Below are 16,295 nucleotides of genomic sequence, written 5' to 3' on the forward strand. Positions count from 1 at the left end.
ATACTATGAGACTGTAGGGTTTTTGAATGGTAGTAAATCTGTCTGTGAATGTTCTCATTCGTCCAGGTCATAGTAATCTCTCTCTTAAATTAAATCGAAGGCAACTGGACTTGTATTTGTCTGTGGAAGACGTTTCGCCTCTTATCCAAGCGGCTTCATCAGTTCATCATGTATTGGTCTCTCTAGTCCGCACTAGTCAGACTAACAAACTAAAAAAAATACTAAACCAAAACCCTCTACCTCCTCCCCTCTCTCCTCTCTAACCATTTGGTCCAGCCTAATCAATATGACTGGCTTCAGCTGTAGCTGCAGTCTCATGTGCACTCCACGAACAAACGCCCCCGGAAGTAAACCTCGGAGCGAGTGGTTAGCCACGATCCTAAATAAAGGCACAACATGTCAAAAAAAAAACAAACTTCCTGTATAAGCTTGGTCCACTTTACAAAGTCAGTGTGTGTGTGTGTTTCACCTTAGTGAGGGGGATGCCTCCCAGCTCCCTCACAGAAACGTGCAGTCTGTGTATTTTATTCTCTTGTGTGTGTGGCTCCAGGGTATTTTACATATTACCATACACAAGTGTAATACATGTACATATACTGAGTTTCCATATGTGGAATATATGTACATACGTATAGAATTTTTATATATATGTTTTCTAATAAACTTTTACATCATTAGCAAATATGGTTGAAACATGTTGAACCATGTTAAAATTCATCATATAGATGTTTTTAATATATATACAACTTTTACTCTGAGTATTTCATGTATGTTATGAACTTATATCTTCATATATCCAGAGGATGTTTATATGTGATAATGAAATGTCCTCTTATAGGTGATGAATATGGCAACATCACTCTTTATATAGGGACATATACTGTATGTCATATATTACATTTCTGTATGGGCTGTTAGTTTCATCTTTTGAATTCAAATCAAGTTGGTTTTACAAATTTCACATAATTAATTAACTAATTAACACATGAGCTGTTCTTCTGGATGAAGTGAGTGAGAGTTGAAATATTTGTTGACTTGATACAAACCCTTGAATAAATCTGTTAGTGGACCAGTAGAGGGCGGTGTGCGTCAACAGGTTGTTCTGTTACTGTGGGAGTAGTTGTTGTTTTTACAAAGACAGCGCCTGCTGTGTCACAGACAGACTTTCTGACATGTCAGTGTTTCCTGAACATAAATTCAGGTGTGCCTGCAGGGTAACATGGGTACATATTCAATAATTACAGGATATAGGGGACCAACAGGCTTATCTAACAGTATTAAAATAGGTAAGTCATAAAAAATCTATATATACACTCAGTTACCAGTTTATTTGGTACACCTCGCTGCAACTAATGCCCTCTAATTCAAAATGTACTTGTGTTATTTCGCCTACACTCAATGGCATAAACAGAGTAGAGAAAATAATAGAAACACTTGTCAGTATATCTTAATATAATATAGTTGAAATGATATCTTCCTAAATGATCATACATTTGAATCAGCACCTGTCTGATATAGTTTCAACAAGATCTGAACAAGTTACAAGAATTGAGTATTTACTGCAGCACTGTTGGATTAAACAGCATTTGTTTTAGCTAGATGTTCCTAATAAACTGACACGTGAATGTCTTTTTATGTCCTAATGTGTAAGACAGTTAAGCATTATTAATAAAGATCTGCACCACCTGCAAGAGTGTTTATTATGCACATTCAAAAAATTCATGTTATCACATATTACTATGCATGTTCAGTACCATATTCTTCAGCTGAGTAGAGTATTCTAGTATTATAACCAGTTTCACAGATAACACCAATGTGAGGAACTCCTGAATTCAACAGACACATACTCTGTGAAAGAGGGAGAGTTGGGGAACTTGAGGAGGAAGCCTGACTCATTTTCCCTGGACAGATCATTGAGGTAGTTAAAAGGTAAAGAGTGGAAAGTTGGAGAAAAGCTCTGGATGTTGTTGGGCTGTCTTGATTGACACGCCTCTTCAGTGTCATGTGGAGGCCGTAGAAGGCCTGATGAAGGTGGTGGTGGCCTCATTTTCCTGTGCCTTCAGTAAAAAGACAAGAGCATATGCCAGGGCTCTGTAAAGAAGGCTTCAGACATGTTTTGATCAAACTACCTGCAGTTTCCTAGTATCTGAACTCAGGTTCACTCACCTGTTGACACTAACTCCAACTTGTGACATTTCTTCTCTGTTTTCTTTCAGTGTCTGAACTCAGGATTGTTCTGGTGGGAAAAAGTGACGACAAAAAGTCAAAGCTGTGTGACTTTATCCTAAAGAATCTGAGTTCTCTCCAAAAACAACATGAGGTCATCAGTGGAGAGTGGAGAGGAAAACCATTAACAGTGGTGAAAGCTCCAGACATGTTCAGTCTGTCTGTGGAAGCAGTGAGAGAAGAGGTGAAGAAGTGTGAGACTCTTTGTTCTCCTGGACCAAATGTTCTGCTGCTGTTAGTGAAACCTTCTGATTTCACTGAGGAGAACAGACGAACACTGAAGTTCATCCTGAGTCTGTTTGGTCCAGATGCTTTTAAACACTCGATGGTCGTCATGACAGAGAAGAGAGGAACACAACACACTGTCAATCAGCTGCTTCAAGACTGTGGAGGAAGACTCTACAACATGTTTGAAGATAAACACCAACTGTTGATGGAGAAGATTGAGAACATTGTGCGTGAAAACAAAGAAACCTTCCTCACCTTCTCTGAAGAGCCTGAACACATGAAACCAGCTTTAAACCTGGTTCTGTGTGGGAGGAGAGGAGCAGGGAAGACTTCAGCAGCCGAGGCCATTTTAGGTCAGACAGAGCTTCATTCAGTCTCCAGCTCATCAGAGTGTGTTAAACATCAGGGAGAGGTGAGAGGACATCAGGTTTCCCTGGTGGATCTTCCTGCCTTGTATGGAACACCTCAGGAGGAAGTGATGAAGGAATCACTCAGGTGTATCTCCCTCTGTGATCCTGAGGGCGTCCATGCCTTCATCCTGGTCCTACCTGTGGGTCCCCTCACTGATGAAGACAAGGGAGAGTTAGAGACCATCCAGAACTCATTCAGCTCTCCAGTCAATGACTTCACCATGATTCTGTTCACTGTGGAGTCAGATCCTGCAGCTCCAGCTGTTGTTGACTTTATAAGAAAGAGCAGAGACATCCAGGAGCTGCTTCAGAGCTGTGGAGGAAGATCTGTTGTTGTCAACATCAAGGACAAGCAGCAGATCTCTGAGGTGTTGGATAGTTTAGAAAAAAAGAGACTTGACAAAGAAAAACCATCCAGCTACACAACTGAGACATTTGCACTTGCACAAATAGGGAAGATCATAAAACAAGAGAAACACATCATCACACTGCAGACTGAACTTGAGAACTGGAGACCAAAAGGCAAAATCAGTTGTAAGTATTATAAAATTTTGATTTTGAATAAATGTATATAAATATGTGCGTGTGTGTTTGAGTGTGTATATATGTATATATCAGTGCAGTTGATGTAATAAGTTTTTTCTCAGGTCATTGAATCTATGGGGCCCATAGTGTCTGTGTTTTTAGCGAAACAGGATGGAGGACCTGAGTGCAGAACAAGATCAGCAGATGACAGCTCTTAGATTTATTCAAACAATGAAACACAAAGGTTGACTGGATGGTGAGGCTGTCAAAGGTTAGAACTGAAGAACAGAACAAAGCCGTACAAATCAGGTAATCCAATCCAGTCAAGGGCAGCAAGGAATATTTAGTCCATTAAATACACACAAGGGATAAAAACACTGATTATTATTAAATACACACAAGGGGAGGAGGTAATGAGACACATGTGCAACACAAAGAAAATTATTTCAAAATAAAACAGGAAATAACAAAGTCACACAGGAACAGATCATCTGAAGCACTGGGTAGGAATATCAGGCACAGCTTCAGAATGGTTCTCTTCATGACTGTTGTTATGGCTGTTTCAAACACTGAACATAATAATGGACACAACACCAGGATGAAGTTTACGACTTTAAAGTTTATTGGAAATAGATGGTGAGACTGAAAAGAAAACAGAGACCTTGCACCACAAAGGTGCTGCTGCATCAGGAGGGAGAGAGAGAGAGAGCTGAAACAAAGGGCCGGCCTAAACAGACTCAGCCCACTAGTCAGCACAGGTGTGTGTTAATCAGGTGATCCACCTACAGGATCAACAGGAAACACCAAAATAAAACAGACTCCAACACTATGTAACACTGTCAATCAGGAAGTTCTGTCTCTCCATTAATGGCCAAATTATCTTTTTCTCTTGCTGTATAAAACTTTCCAAACCCACCGTATCGTGCAGTCTATGTAGAGTTCAAACTGTCAGCACATAAAGTAACTGCGGGTCTTCACATTTCACAGGTGATGATAAGAACCAGAGTCCAGAGTGTCTCAGGATCGTGCTGATAGGAAAGACTGGTAATGGAAAGAGCGCTACAGGAAACACCATTCTGGGAAGAAAAGAGTTTAAAGCTGAATCATGTCAAACATCAGTCACCAAATATTGTCAGAAAGCACAGAGTGAAGTGGACGGTCGTCCTGTTGTTGTGGTCGACACTCCTGGTCTGTTTGACAATAGTTTGTCTCATGAACAGGTTAATGAGGAGATGGTGAAGTGCATCAGTCTTCTGGCTCCAGGACCACATGTCTTCCTGTTGGTGTTACAGATCGGACGACTCACACCAGAGGAGAAGGAGACACTGAAACTCATCAAGGAAGTCTTTGGGAAGAATTCTGGAGAGTTCACCATCATTCTGTTCACAAGAGGAGATACACTGGAACAAGAGGAGCTGTCGATTGAAGAATACATCAACAACTGCGATGATTCCTTTAAGAAGCTGATCTCTGACTGTGGAGGAAGATGCCATGTGTTTAACAACTATGATAAACACAATCATACACAAGTCAGAGAGCTGATAAACAAGATCGACACCATGCTGAAGGAAGAAGAGATGAAGAAGGAAAAGGGGAAACTAGAAAGAAAACATGAGGAAGAAAAGAAAACCATGAAAAGAAGAATGGAAGAAGAGAGAGCAGAAACTGAACAAGAGAGAAAACTGAGAGAAAAACAACTCAAGGAAATGGAGGAGAAGATAAAGAAGGAGCGTGAGCAGACACAGAAAGAACAGGAGAAGAGAGAAGAAGAAGACAGGAAGAAGAAACAACAGGAAGAAACTCAACGACAGGAGTGGGAACAAAAAATTAAAGACCTGAAGAGCAAAATAAAATCAGAATCAGAATCAAAGGAAATCTTTGACAGAAAGCTGAAGGAGACTAAAGAGGTGATGAAAACACAACAGGAGGACTGGGAGAAGGAACAAAATGAGTGCTGGGAAAAACAAGAAGAAGAATATGAGCGAAAGAGAGTGAAATCTGAAAACAAAAGAGAAGAAGAGGACAGAATGAGAAGAGAGCAGGAAGAGAAACTTAAAGAGATAGACAGAAAATATAAAACAGAAATAGAGAAAATGAAGAAGAAGTATGAGGAGGAGGCCAGAAAACAAGCTGAAGAATTCAATGACTTCAGAGAGAAAACGGAGGAGGACTTTGCAGCTCTGATAGACAAACACATGAAGGAAGTGATGGATCTGAAGCAACAACATGAGAAACACATGCAGGAGAAACAGGAGGAATATAAAAACTTAATGGATCTCTCAGAACACAAAGAAAAGACTCTGAAACAAGTCATGGACAAACTGCAGGACAAACACAAACAAGAGATGACCGACTTAATTCTGCTTCTTCTGACCCGAAAGAAAGAAAACAGGAGAAAAATAAGTTCAATGCAGAAAACACACAGAAAAGAGATGGAGAACCTTATGAAAGAGCTTTCAATCGAAAACAGGAGACAAGAGAAGGAACAACTGGACGAATTCAAGAAAAGACACAAAGAAGAAATGAAATCCTTGGACAGAGAACTTCAGAGCCAAAGTAAAGAAGAGAAGAAGACAAGAAGGCACAAGCTGTCCATCGAACATGACCAAGAAATCAGTGAGTGGAGACTGATATTTATGAACCAACAGCATCAAAAGCAGAAGGAAGAAGTGGACGAACTACAGAAAGAACATGAGCAGAAACTGAATAAATTCAAACAGAAACTTGTGGAAGAAAATAAAAGAAATGAGAAAGAAAAAATGGACGAGCTGCAGAAGAAACACGAAGAAGAGATAAAAGAGTTGAAACGACAAATCACAACCGCAGATGAAGACGGTGACGGTGAAGAGCTGGAGGACCTGCAGAAGAAACATGAAAGAGAAATGAATGAACTGAAAGAGAAACTTCTGGCCCCAGAGAAGCAGGGATCCTGCTGCATTGCATGAGCATGAGCCACTGCATTTTTATTTTTACTCTCTCCAAGCATTGAGAGTTAAACTTATACAGTTATCATCATTCAGGTGTTGCTGCAGTCTGCTGTAGGATAGTAGAAAAGACAGCGTTTAGTTTAATGGTTCACATACACACTTACTTGCATATTTACAAAGAGCAGAAGTTTGGACGTTGCTGAGGGTCCGAGCTGCTGCGTCCAGATCTGGAGGAATCACATCACGTTACATCAGATGAGCAAAAACAGAATAATTTTACAGAGAATCAGTTGCCACTTTGTTGAGAGCAGAGACACAGTCTAGTAGAAGAGCATCCAGGTCATTATAGACGACAAGCCCCCACCACAGGTTTGTGACCTCCCCTCCAGATGTGGTGACAACTTCTACGCACGCTTTGAAAGGTTAAATAATGTTCAGCTGATGAACCTTCCTTCCTCCAGATGACCAGGTTCTGTATGTGACTGCAGACAGTGTGAGGAAGACCCTGTAAAGGGTTAACCCTCAGAAAGCAGCTGTCTGGATGATAACAGCTCCGGAGAATCATCATGAAGTGCTTTGAGAGACTGGTCTTGCAGAACATTAAGTCCAGCAGTCCCATCACACTTGACCCCCTACAGTTTCCTTACCTCCCCAACCACTCGACTGAAGACGCCTCCGACATCTGTCCTTCACTCAGCCCCGTCTCACCTGGAGAATAAGGACACTTGTGTCAGGACGCTATTCATTGACTTGACAGGCTTCAAACAAGTCAACGAGCAAACACCTGATTGTGAAACCATCAAGCTTGGCCCAAACATCTCCCTCTGGGTCCTGGGTTCCCTCACTGGGAGGCTGCAGTCAGTCCAGATCAGCAGCTGCACCTCCGTCACCACCAACAGTGGCAGGCCTCATCAGCCACGATGATGAAACAGCTGACAGAGAGGAGGTGGACCAAGAAGCTTTCCCTAAATAAAGGGGAAACAAAGGAGGCTCATGGACTTCAGAAAGACACTGGTTGACCACGCACAGAGGGTCAGCAGCGGTGGAGAAACCTCTGCATACACCTGTGTACTCAGGGCTGTAGTTCAGTACAATATGTAGGTATTACTTAAGTTTTACCAGTTTGTCTGTGTCGTACAAAAACATCCTAGTTTTTTTACTTCATTGCATTTATCAGAGAACTATAATTATACTCAGGTTAAAGAGCACAGGAGTTCAGAGGAGGGGAGGTTATATACAGGTGGGTGTGTTCTGTTCACATCCTTTGTTTCAGACCATGTTGCCACATCAGTAAGGTTTTTTAATGCAGATTTGTTTAAGGTGAGATATTGTTTATATCCTTTGAGTTATGTGTGAATGCTATACATCCTAATGTAATTTGTGTATCTGACTTCCTGACGGATGTTTTGGAGCTGTTTGATATACCTACCTCTGAGTAAGGCAGAGTTGTACAGATCATGCACCGTGTTGGAACCACTTAGTATAGTTACCTTACCCTATACTTACCTTACACTCACCTGTTCAACTCCTCTTAACCCCTCGAGAGTCAGACATCATTTGGACACAGAGAATGTAAGGGGAGTAATCAAATAAACTAAAATCTAAAGCATTAAAACAGGAACTCTGTCTGAGGTTCCACTACTGTAGAAGAAGGGAGACTCTCCTCTGGTACTTTGCCTTTGTTGAAGGTGTCGGGGCTCAGCTCTCTGTTTGCTTTGTCTTTGAGTTTCATGCTCGGGCTAGAGGGAGGTTACCTGTGGTGTAGGGAGGGATTTGACAGAGTCCCATTTTTTTTATTCTTTTACTTTTTTGCTGCTATGTTTTGTAATAATACAATTTCCTCATTGTTAAGATTTGAATAAAAATAGGTTGTACACTGTACAATTGAATTTTGAATTCCTGGTCTGGGTCTCCTCTCTGAAAGAGATAAGATACTCCTTGAGGACGTTGTAGTGTGATTGCAGCAATGCAGACTATGCATTCATCATTTTCTGAGCTCTGTTGTAGTTTTGGATTGAATTGAACTGAGCTGTTTTGAAGTTTTTGTGCTTTTAGATGTAAATTCATGATAATAATTCAGACATTTTACATTTTCACATTTAAGAAAGTGTGTGCAAATATGATTAAATACAAAAGTAAAACCTTTTAAAATGTTCCAGTGAAATAAGAAAATGTTTCATGCAGCAAAGTGTTTGAATCCAGTTTTTCCAGGTTCAGTGTGAACAAGAGACACAGCTAAAATTAAAATGTGCTGTGAACTGACAATGTAAGTGCTGGATTTTAATGAAACCACAGAGCAGAGGTGATGAGGCAGGTTTTGCAGTAAGGTCTTATAAATAACGTACAATGCTCTCTTCTGTTTATGCTTCATGTGTAAAGCCTTTTATTTTAAAACTAATGTAATGATTAGAATTGTTGAGTGATTATTGTAACATTGTCACATGAACAGAAATATCTCAGTGACATCATGATGATGTCATGTTTCCTCTAAAGCGCAAAATGTGATCTTAAATTTTAATGTTTGATTGTTGTGAGGGAAGGTGCGGGCTTTGGTTCACTGTGCTCCAGCTGTGATGAAAAGATAAACTGACTAATGCTTTCTAAACCTTAAGAGGTAAAATCTCTGATGCTCTCTCATCTTTTCAAGGGTCATCCTCCCTCTCTCTCTCTCTCTCTCCCTCTCTCCTCCGCCCTGTTCCCGACACGCTGGGATGTCTCGATGCTCCAGAAAGAGGAGGAGAGAGAGAAAACCGTTTGAGTCACTATCTGAGGGGACGATACTCTCACCAACCCGTGGATGGATGGACAGATGGAGAGATACTTTCAGAGAGAGAGAGAGAGAGTGAGTTGGTGTCCGTTACGCACACCACACACAGGTCATCGCCTTGCGTCCTGGCGCATCCAGAACCAAGAGTTTTCCAGAGGGCAGCAGAGGAGTAAATGACTGTTTGTGTAACTTTCTTCTAAATGTTGTGTCGGGACTGTTTTCTGTCTGTGGCTCTGCGGGTCTGTGGCTCCTCTCCGGCCGCTCGGTACTAAATGCTGCGGCGCTGCTGCCTGGTCCTCACCGTGGTTTTGGAGCAGGTGTTTGTCTCACGGTGCATCAGTGCCCCTGCTCAGACCAGGTATTAACATCCGTCTCGGGTGATCCGATCACCAGTGGACAGCTCTAAGTTCAGGTGTGAGGGAACCCATGACTCAATGTGGATGCATTTGAGATCTGACCCCTCAGACAGCATCCAGAGGTGGTCAGGATCACGTGTCCACATTCTTTGAGCAGAGTGAACACAAATGCATTTGAAGGACCGACACAGTTTATAATGAACCCAAATGTATGAAACTTTATTTCATTGTAAGACCTGTGAGCAGTGCATTAATTCATTCAACCCATCCAACTTTATCTGCATCACTGGACCGCTCCTGACAAGAAACCATGTTCAACGGCAAAGAAAAGAGCAAAACACGAGTAAATCTGTCTGGAGACAGCTCGTGAGAGTAAAGAGATGCAGTTTGATGCCGAGATCGCAACTAATTGTTATACAGATGAATAACATATAATGTTGGTCTTTTACGAAAAGTGAGGCTATACTGCCACTTATGGCTAGTACCTTTGTTAGCACTTATCATTACATCCCCTTTCCAAACAGGTGGGTATAACATTAACCACGACTCTTTAAAGTACGGTCATTCTGAAAATCTCAACAGTCTTGACTAACATTCAAAATGTCACAAATAGTGCAACAAAATATAATTATTTAGCCTTAGCTTTGTCTCTGTAAGCAAAGTGTATTAATAAAGTGTAAACAAGATAGTCTTTTAATACATTCTCTATTTTTTTTTCTTTTCTTTAACTTCACAATAACATAAATCTCCCTGACCAAACCAAATGAGTCTCAACTATTAATCAAGTGACACATTATAGCTTATCACATCTAACAAAACTGAAAGTCAATAACAATTATGACACATCACATTGTGTTCAAGTGTTACAAAGCCTTTATTTATTTATTTTTTTCAAACAGTTAGTTGTAACAGTTTATCCTTGTTCTATGAGTCTCTCAGGAGGTTTCCTAGGTCTGGTAGACCTCCTCAGTGTCTCAGTCATTGGGGAAGGTGAAGGAAGCTCACTGTGTTGCACATCCTGTACAGCCTCATCTTGTTGTTCTGATTCAGTCTCTTCGGTATGATTCTCAGTGTCCTCAGTCTTCAACAGACTCCTCCAGTTTCTCCTTAACACTTGTCCATTCTCTGTCTTGATGACAAATGATCTAGGTCCTACTTCACTGAGAACTGTTGCTTTTCTGGCCCAGAAATCCAGACCCTCAATCCTTACAACATCCTTTTCCTGAAGAGGTTCCAGACACCTCACTGTTTTGTCGTAGTTCATTTTCTGTCTGTGCTTGAGTCTCATCCGTTTGTCAGTCAGCTTGTTGTTGTTTTTGTCATCATTGTCCTTTGGAATGTGTGGAAGTGTGGTGCGCAGCTTGCGATGCATGAGTAGCTCAGCAGGTGATGCTCCACACTCCAAAGATGCAGCTCTGTAGCTTAGCAAAGCTAGGTATGGGTCAGGTTTACTGTCACTTGCCTTTTTTAACAGTCTCTTGACAATTTGGACCCCTTTTTCAGCCTGTCCATTTGCCTGCGGATATAAGGGACTAGAGGTGATCTGTTGAAATCCATATTGCTTTGCAAACTCGCTGAATTCACCACAGTCATATTGAGGACCGTTGTCACTGACGACACATTGTGGGATTCCATGTCTGGCGAAAAACCCTTTCATGTGTGTGATGACAGACTGTGCTGATGTACTGAAAAGCTGTGCAACTTCTGGATAGTTAGAATAATAGTCAATCACCAGAAGATAGTCCTTGCCGTGCAGATGAAATAAATCAGTGCCCACTTTTTGCCACGGTGCAGTGGGTAGGTCTGCTATTAGCATCGGCTCTTTTGTTTGTTTGTAGTGATGTTTGAGACATGTTTCGCATTTCTGTATCATCTCCTCAATATCTTTGTTGATGCCTGGCCAATAAACTGCTTCTCTCGCTCTCCTTTTACATTTCTCCATGCCAAGATGTCCCTCATGGATACGCTGAAGCATGTCCTGGCACATGGAATATGGGATGACAATCCTGTTGTGACGGCACGGAGGAAGTGAACCCAAAAGCAGCCAGACAGGGAAACAGTTTAACAGGGTTTATTGTAAATAATAAAACAGGAACGAAGGAAAACCGGAGTTCAGGGATGAACCAAAAGTTGTGGTGGAGAGTGCTGATCTGGAGGCTGGTGTGAGGCACGGAGGGAGACACTGGAAAAGGCAGGCAAACAGGAGGATAAGGAACACGGTAGTAAAGCGAACAGTCTTTCAAAATACTTATTTCTCTGGAGCCGTGTACCACTGCGTTGAGGCGATAATACTCTGGCACTGAGGCTGAAGTCTGCAGCGGTCTTATAGGCCTGGAGATGCTGATTGGCAGCAGGTGAGTGCAATCAGCCTCAGCGTCACGGGCGGGGAAGGGGAGCAGCCTCTGGGGAAAAGTAAACAGCCAAACACACAGCACAAACAGGAAAGGAAACTCCGGCAACAGTCTTTCAAAATAAAACCATGAGTCCATGATCACCACACCTGTCTTGTCTCAGCACCAGACCATTAGCCATACACAAATCTGCACGAACTGCGGGCAGACTCCTTTTGACCAACCATTTCGGATATGGTGGGACACTTTCTGCAGCAGAGGATCTTTGGCAGTCTCCTGTACAATTTTCTGCAACATGACATCTGATGCTGGGAGTGAAGCGTTCACCATGTTGATTTGTGTTTCAGCATCATCAGTTGTAGAGCTGACCGGCATGTCACTGCTTGGTGCTGGTGCTGGTGATAAAGCATCTGCCAGCACGTTGTATTTCCCTGGCGTGTAAATTAGCTCAAAGTCATAACGCTGTAACGCCATCATCATACGTTGTATTTTGGGTGACATGTCATTGAGGTTCTTTTTTCTGATAGATATGAGTGGTTTTTGGTCAGTCTCTGCTGTAAAGGTTGGCAATCCATACGTATACCTGTGAAACTTTCCGCATCCAAACACTAAGCCCAAAGTCTCTTTTTCTATTTGCGCATAGCGTTGCTCGGTCTCTGTCATTGATCTGGACGCATACGCCACAGGCTGCCATTTGTCTCCGTTCATTTGGAGCAGCACAACTCCCAAGCCATCTTTTGAGGCATCTTTGTTTTTGCTGGAATGTGAGGACTGGCTCTGTAGTTACATTTTCCTTTATTTTTTTCCACTCTTTCTCATGTCGAGCAGTCCACTCAAACACTGTGTTGTGCTGTAGCAACTCCCTGAGACATGCTGTTTTGGAGGTAAGATTAGGAATGAACTTACCCAGGAAGTACTCCTTTTTTGTCAGTGGGGGCGGGCATGTCCAATATGGCTTGCCCTTTCGACTTGTCAGGTTCCACTCCTTCACTCGTGAGCTTGCCTCCCAAGAAAGTCATCTCTGTGACCCCAAACAGGCACTTTTCCCTGTTCAGTTTTAGTCCATACTTTTTAACTCTCTGTAAGAGTTTCTCCAGCCTTTCATCATGTTGCTGGGGTGTTTTCCCCAGACAACCAAGTCATCAATGTAGACGCTGGTGCCTTCCAAACCTTCTATGATGGACTCCATTGCTCTGTGGAAGATCTCTGGTGCTGATTTGATGCCAAACGGGAGCCTCAAGAAACAGTAACGCCCAAATGGTGTGTTGAAGGTAGTGTACCTGCTGCTTTCTGGGTCTAGCCGCAGCTGCCAAAACCCATGTGAAGCATCTAGTTTGCTGAAAAGCTTTGCACCAGCCATTTCACTCATTATCTCCTCTCGTTTTTGGATTTGATAATGCTCTCCTTTAATATTTTCATTTAAATCTTTGGGATCAAGGCAGACTCTTAAAGCACCTGTACTCTTCTTCTTGACGTATGTGATCGAGTTCACCCAGTCTGTGGGCTCTTCCACTCGTTCAATGACGCCCATTTGAGTCATTCTTTCAAGCTCTTTTTTCAAGCCAGCTCTGAGTGGTGCTGGTACTCTTCTAGGAGCATGCACTACAGGCTTGGCATCATCCTTGAGCTGAATTTTGTAAGTGTAAGGTAATGTCCCATGTCCTTTGAAGACAGAAGGAAATTTATTGACTATGTCTGTACTTCCCTCACACCGTTGGTGGTCCAGTCTTTTGCCTTGTTTGTCAGTGTTTATCTGATAGATCCTCTTCACTAGTCCTAAGGCCTCAGATGCTTTGTCTCCTAGGAGTGACTCATGTCCATTAGGCACAATGGTGAACAACAGGTTATGCTGTTTGCCTTTCACTGTCACTTTAAGTCTGCATCCACCTATTGTTTTTATTGACTGATTATTATAAGCCTTCAGAGGTGTGACTTTTTCTGTGAATCTTCTAGGCTTTTCAGTCAGTGCTTTGAAATCACTCTCATTGATCAAGTTAGCTTTTGCTCCTGTGTCAATTTTAAATGTTACAATTGTCCCATTGACTAACAGTGGAGCAGTCCATTTGTCATCTGTTACTGTATTTACAGCCTGGCCTGTATTGTTTATTTTTGAAGACTGTGTGCTGTCATCTTCATCATGTGACACCATTTTGATGAAAAACATTTCACTCAAATCATCACTGTCATCAGTGTCTTCCTGTACTGTGTGTACACCCTGCCCTTTCTTTTTATAGTGACACATTCTGGCATAATGGTTTTGTCCCTTACATTTTGCACATATTTTGCCGTAGGCAGGACATTGTCTTGGTCTGTGTTTTTCACCACATCTCTTGCAAGTGAACATCTTTGTATCATTTGTATTAATCTTGCTGTCACTGTTTTTAAATTTGCTCAGTGGCTTTCCTTTCAGTGATAAGGTGTGCACTGCCTCTGCTTCTTGGTACGCGGCTCTGTGAGCAGGCTCTTTGAATGTCAGAACATGTTGTCGTGCTAGCTCACTGGCTTGACATATTTTTATAGCACTGTCCAACGTGAGTTCTGTTTCTCTTAATTTCTCTCGGAGCTTCTTCTCATTAGTTCCAAACACTATCTGATCTCTTATCATAGTCTCTGAGATTATCAAAGTTACAGGACTGAGCTTTAATCTTGAGGTTGGTGAGAAAATTATCAAATGACTCACCCTGTTGCTGTAAGCGTTAGCGAAAGACGTACCTCTCGTACGTTTAATTTTTCTTTGACAGGCAGTGCTCGTCAAATTTCTTTAAGACCTCATCAAACTTATCTTTGTCACCGGGTTGAGCAAACACAAACGTATTGAAGACTTCTATTGCTTCTGTGCTGGTGACAGTGAGCAGCATGGCTATTTTTCTCTCATCTGCTCGTCGATCCACTCCGACAGCCGCGATATACAGCAGGAATTGCTGTTTGAAATCCCTCCAAGATGCGTCCACATTTCCAGTCAGTTTCAATGGAGCTGGCGGTTTTATGGCATGGGGCTGTGTGTCGAAGGTAAGACAGCAGACATCACTGCAGATGTAATACACACCATAATCCTCTACACTGAAGTAACAACATCACACTTTGATGAACAAGGTCATCTGTTGTTTCAAGACACACCGAGAGAGAGAGAGAGAAGCTAGCGCTAACTGCTAAGCTAAAGTAACTAGCTGAAATGAATAGCATGTAGACAACCGCTGAATTTGTAAAATTCACTAAAAGGAGCAGAGAGCTCTGGGTGCTAGAGCAGAACTAGTGTAAGTTTAAATGTACAGCAGGTAGTTAGACACTGTGATGAAGAAAAGAGCAACATTTACTGTGTTCAGACGGAGAAAAACACAACCAGTAACAGAAACTCCAGACAGAAGATGAGACACTACACTGACGTCAGGGCGTCAACGGTCACTAATTACTGCTACTGAAAAGACATTTTACTACAGTAGAAGTAAAAACACTGTTCTCTGATAAAAGTACAAAGTAAAGCAGTTAAAATGTCTCTTGAGTAAATGTGTTAAGTTACATTTTAAGGGGAGAGGTAAAATAATGTTATATGGTGATAATAATAATATGATAAAAACTGTTAGATTAAATAGCATCTTTTGGCTGCCAGGTGTATCAGTGCACAGGTGAGGACAGCACCGAAATCAACTAATTAATTCGAGTCAGGCACTTTGCAGTCTGTGCATTCAACTGACAATTACTTACAGTATATACACTCAGTTGTCAATTTATTAGGAACATCTAGCTGAAACTGATGTAGTCTAATACAACAGTCCTTCAGTAAATCCTCCTTAATGAAGATTATAATGTTCAGTTTTTATTAAAAATGGTTTTAGGTAGTTGTTGATTCAACTGTATGATCATTTCTGAGGAATTATTTTGTATGTTTAACACTCTGTATGCTCCTGAACGCATTGGTCAGTGAGACGTTCAGGTGACAGCCATAGACATATACGCACCCATTAGAGCCTAAACTATAACGATTCTAATTAACTAGAGACCAAACTTTTATTTTTACTGCACGTAGATCATGAATCCTTGAATATAAAAATGACTTATTGAAATCGGTTGAGAAATATAAACACAATCGATCATTTCGTCCAGAAAAACTGCGACTCTTCTGTTTAACCCTGTTTGTTTACAGAGCAGTCTTGCCCTGACCAACATGGCGGCGACGCTGACGTATCCCAGCAACTGGCTGAAGCGGTGACGGTTAGGTCGTGTCTGCCTTGGACCACGGACATTTCTTTAGGGTGTGCATCCATAGTTTTTGCTTACTGTAATGTGACAACTTGTGCCAAGATTTTAACAGTAAGGTCTGTTTTTACTGCTGTGATCCATTAAAAATAACCAGGTAAGAGGCAGCTTAAGTACCTGATTTTTAATTTGAGGTATTAAATTAGAATCCAGTAGGCTTTAACCAAACTGACTAGAACAGTCATTAAATAACACATAGAAAGCTCAGGTGAAAAATTTTTGGACTGCAGCCAAACTAAAGTGACAGTGTG

The 16,295-nt window shown here is 41.6% G+C and overlaps 1 protein-coding gene across 1 annotated transcript; it reads left to right on the forward strand.

Moving 5' to 3' along the window:
- Nucleotides 1-2,318: 2,318 nt before the first annotated feature.
- On the forward strand, nucleotides 2,319-15,997 carry LOC111239249 (GTPase IMAP family member 8-like). The gene is made up of 4 exons (XM_022769086.1): nucleotides 2,319-3,105; nucleotides 3,154-3,398; nucleotides 4,377-5,380; nucleotides 15,932-15,997. The coding sequence occupies exons 1-4, from the start codon at nucleotides 2,375-2,377 to the stop codon at nucleotides 15,995-15,997; spliced, it is 2,046 nt and encodes a 681-aa protein (XP_022624807.1). The 5' UTR covers nucleotides 2,319-2,374.
- The last annotated feature ends 298 nt before the right edge of the window (nucleotides 15,998-16,295 follow it).

The sequence above is a fragment of the Seriola dumerili genome, unplaced genomic scaffold (assembly GCF_002260705.1).
Source record: "Seriola dumerili isolate Sdu_G_001 unplaced genomic scaffold, Sdu_1.0 BDQW01002177.1, whole genome shotgun sequence".
Classification (NCBI taxonomy): Eukaryota; Metazoa; Chordata; class Actinopteri; order Carangiformes; family Carangidae; genus Seriola; species Seriola dumerili.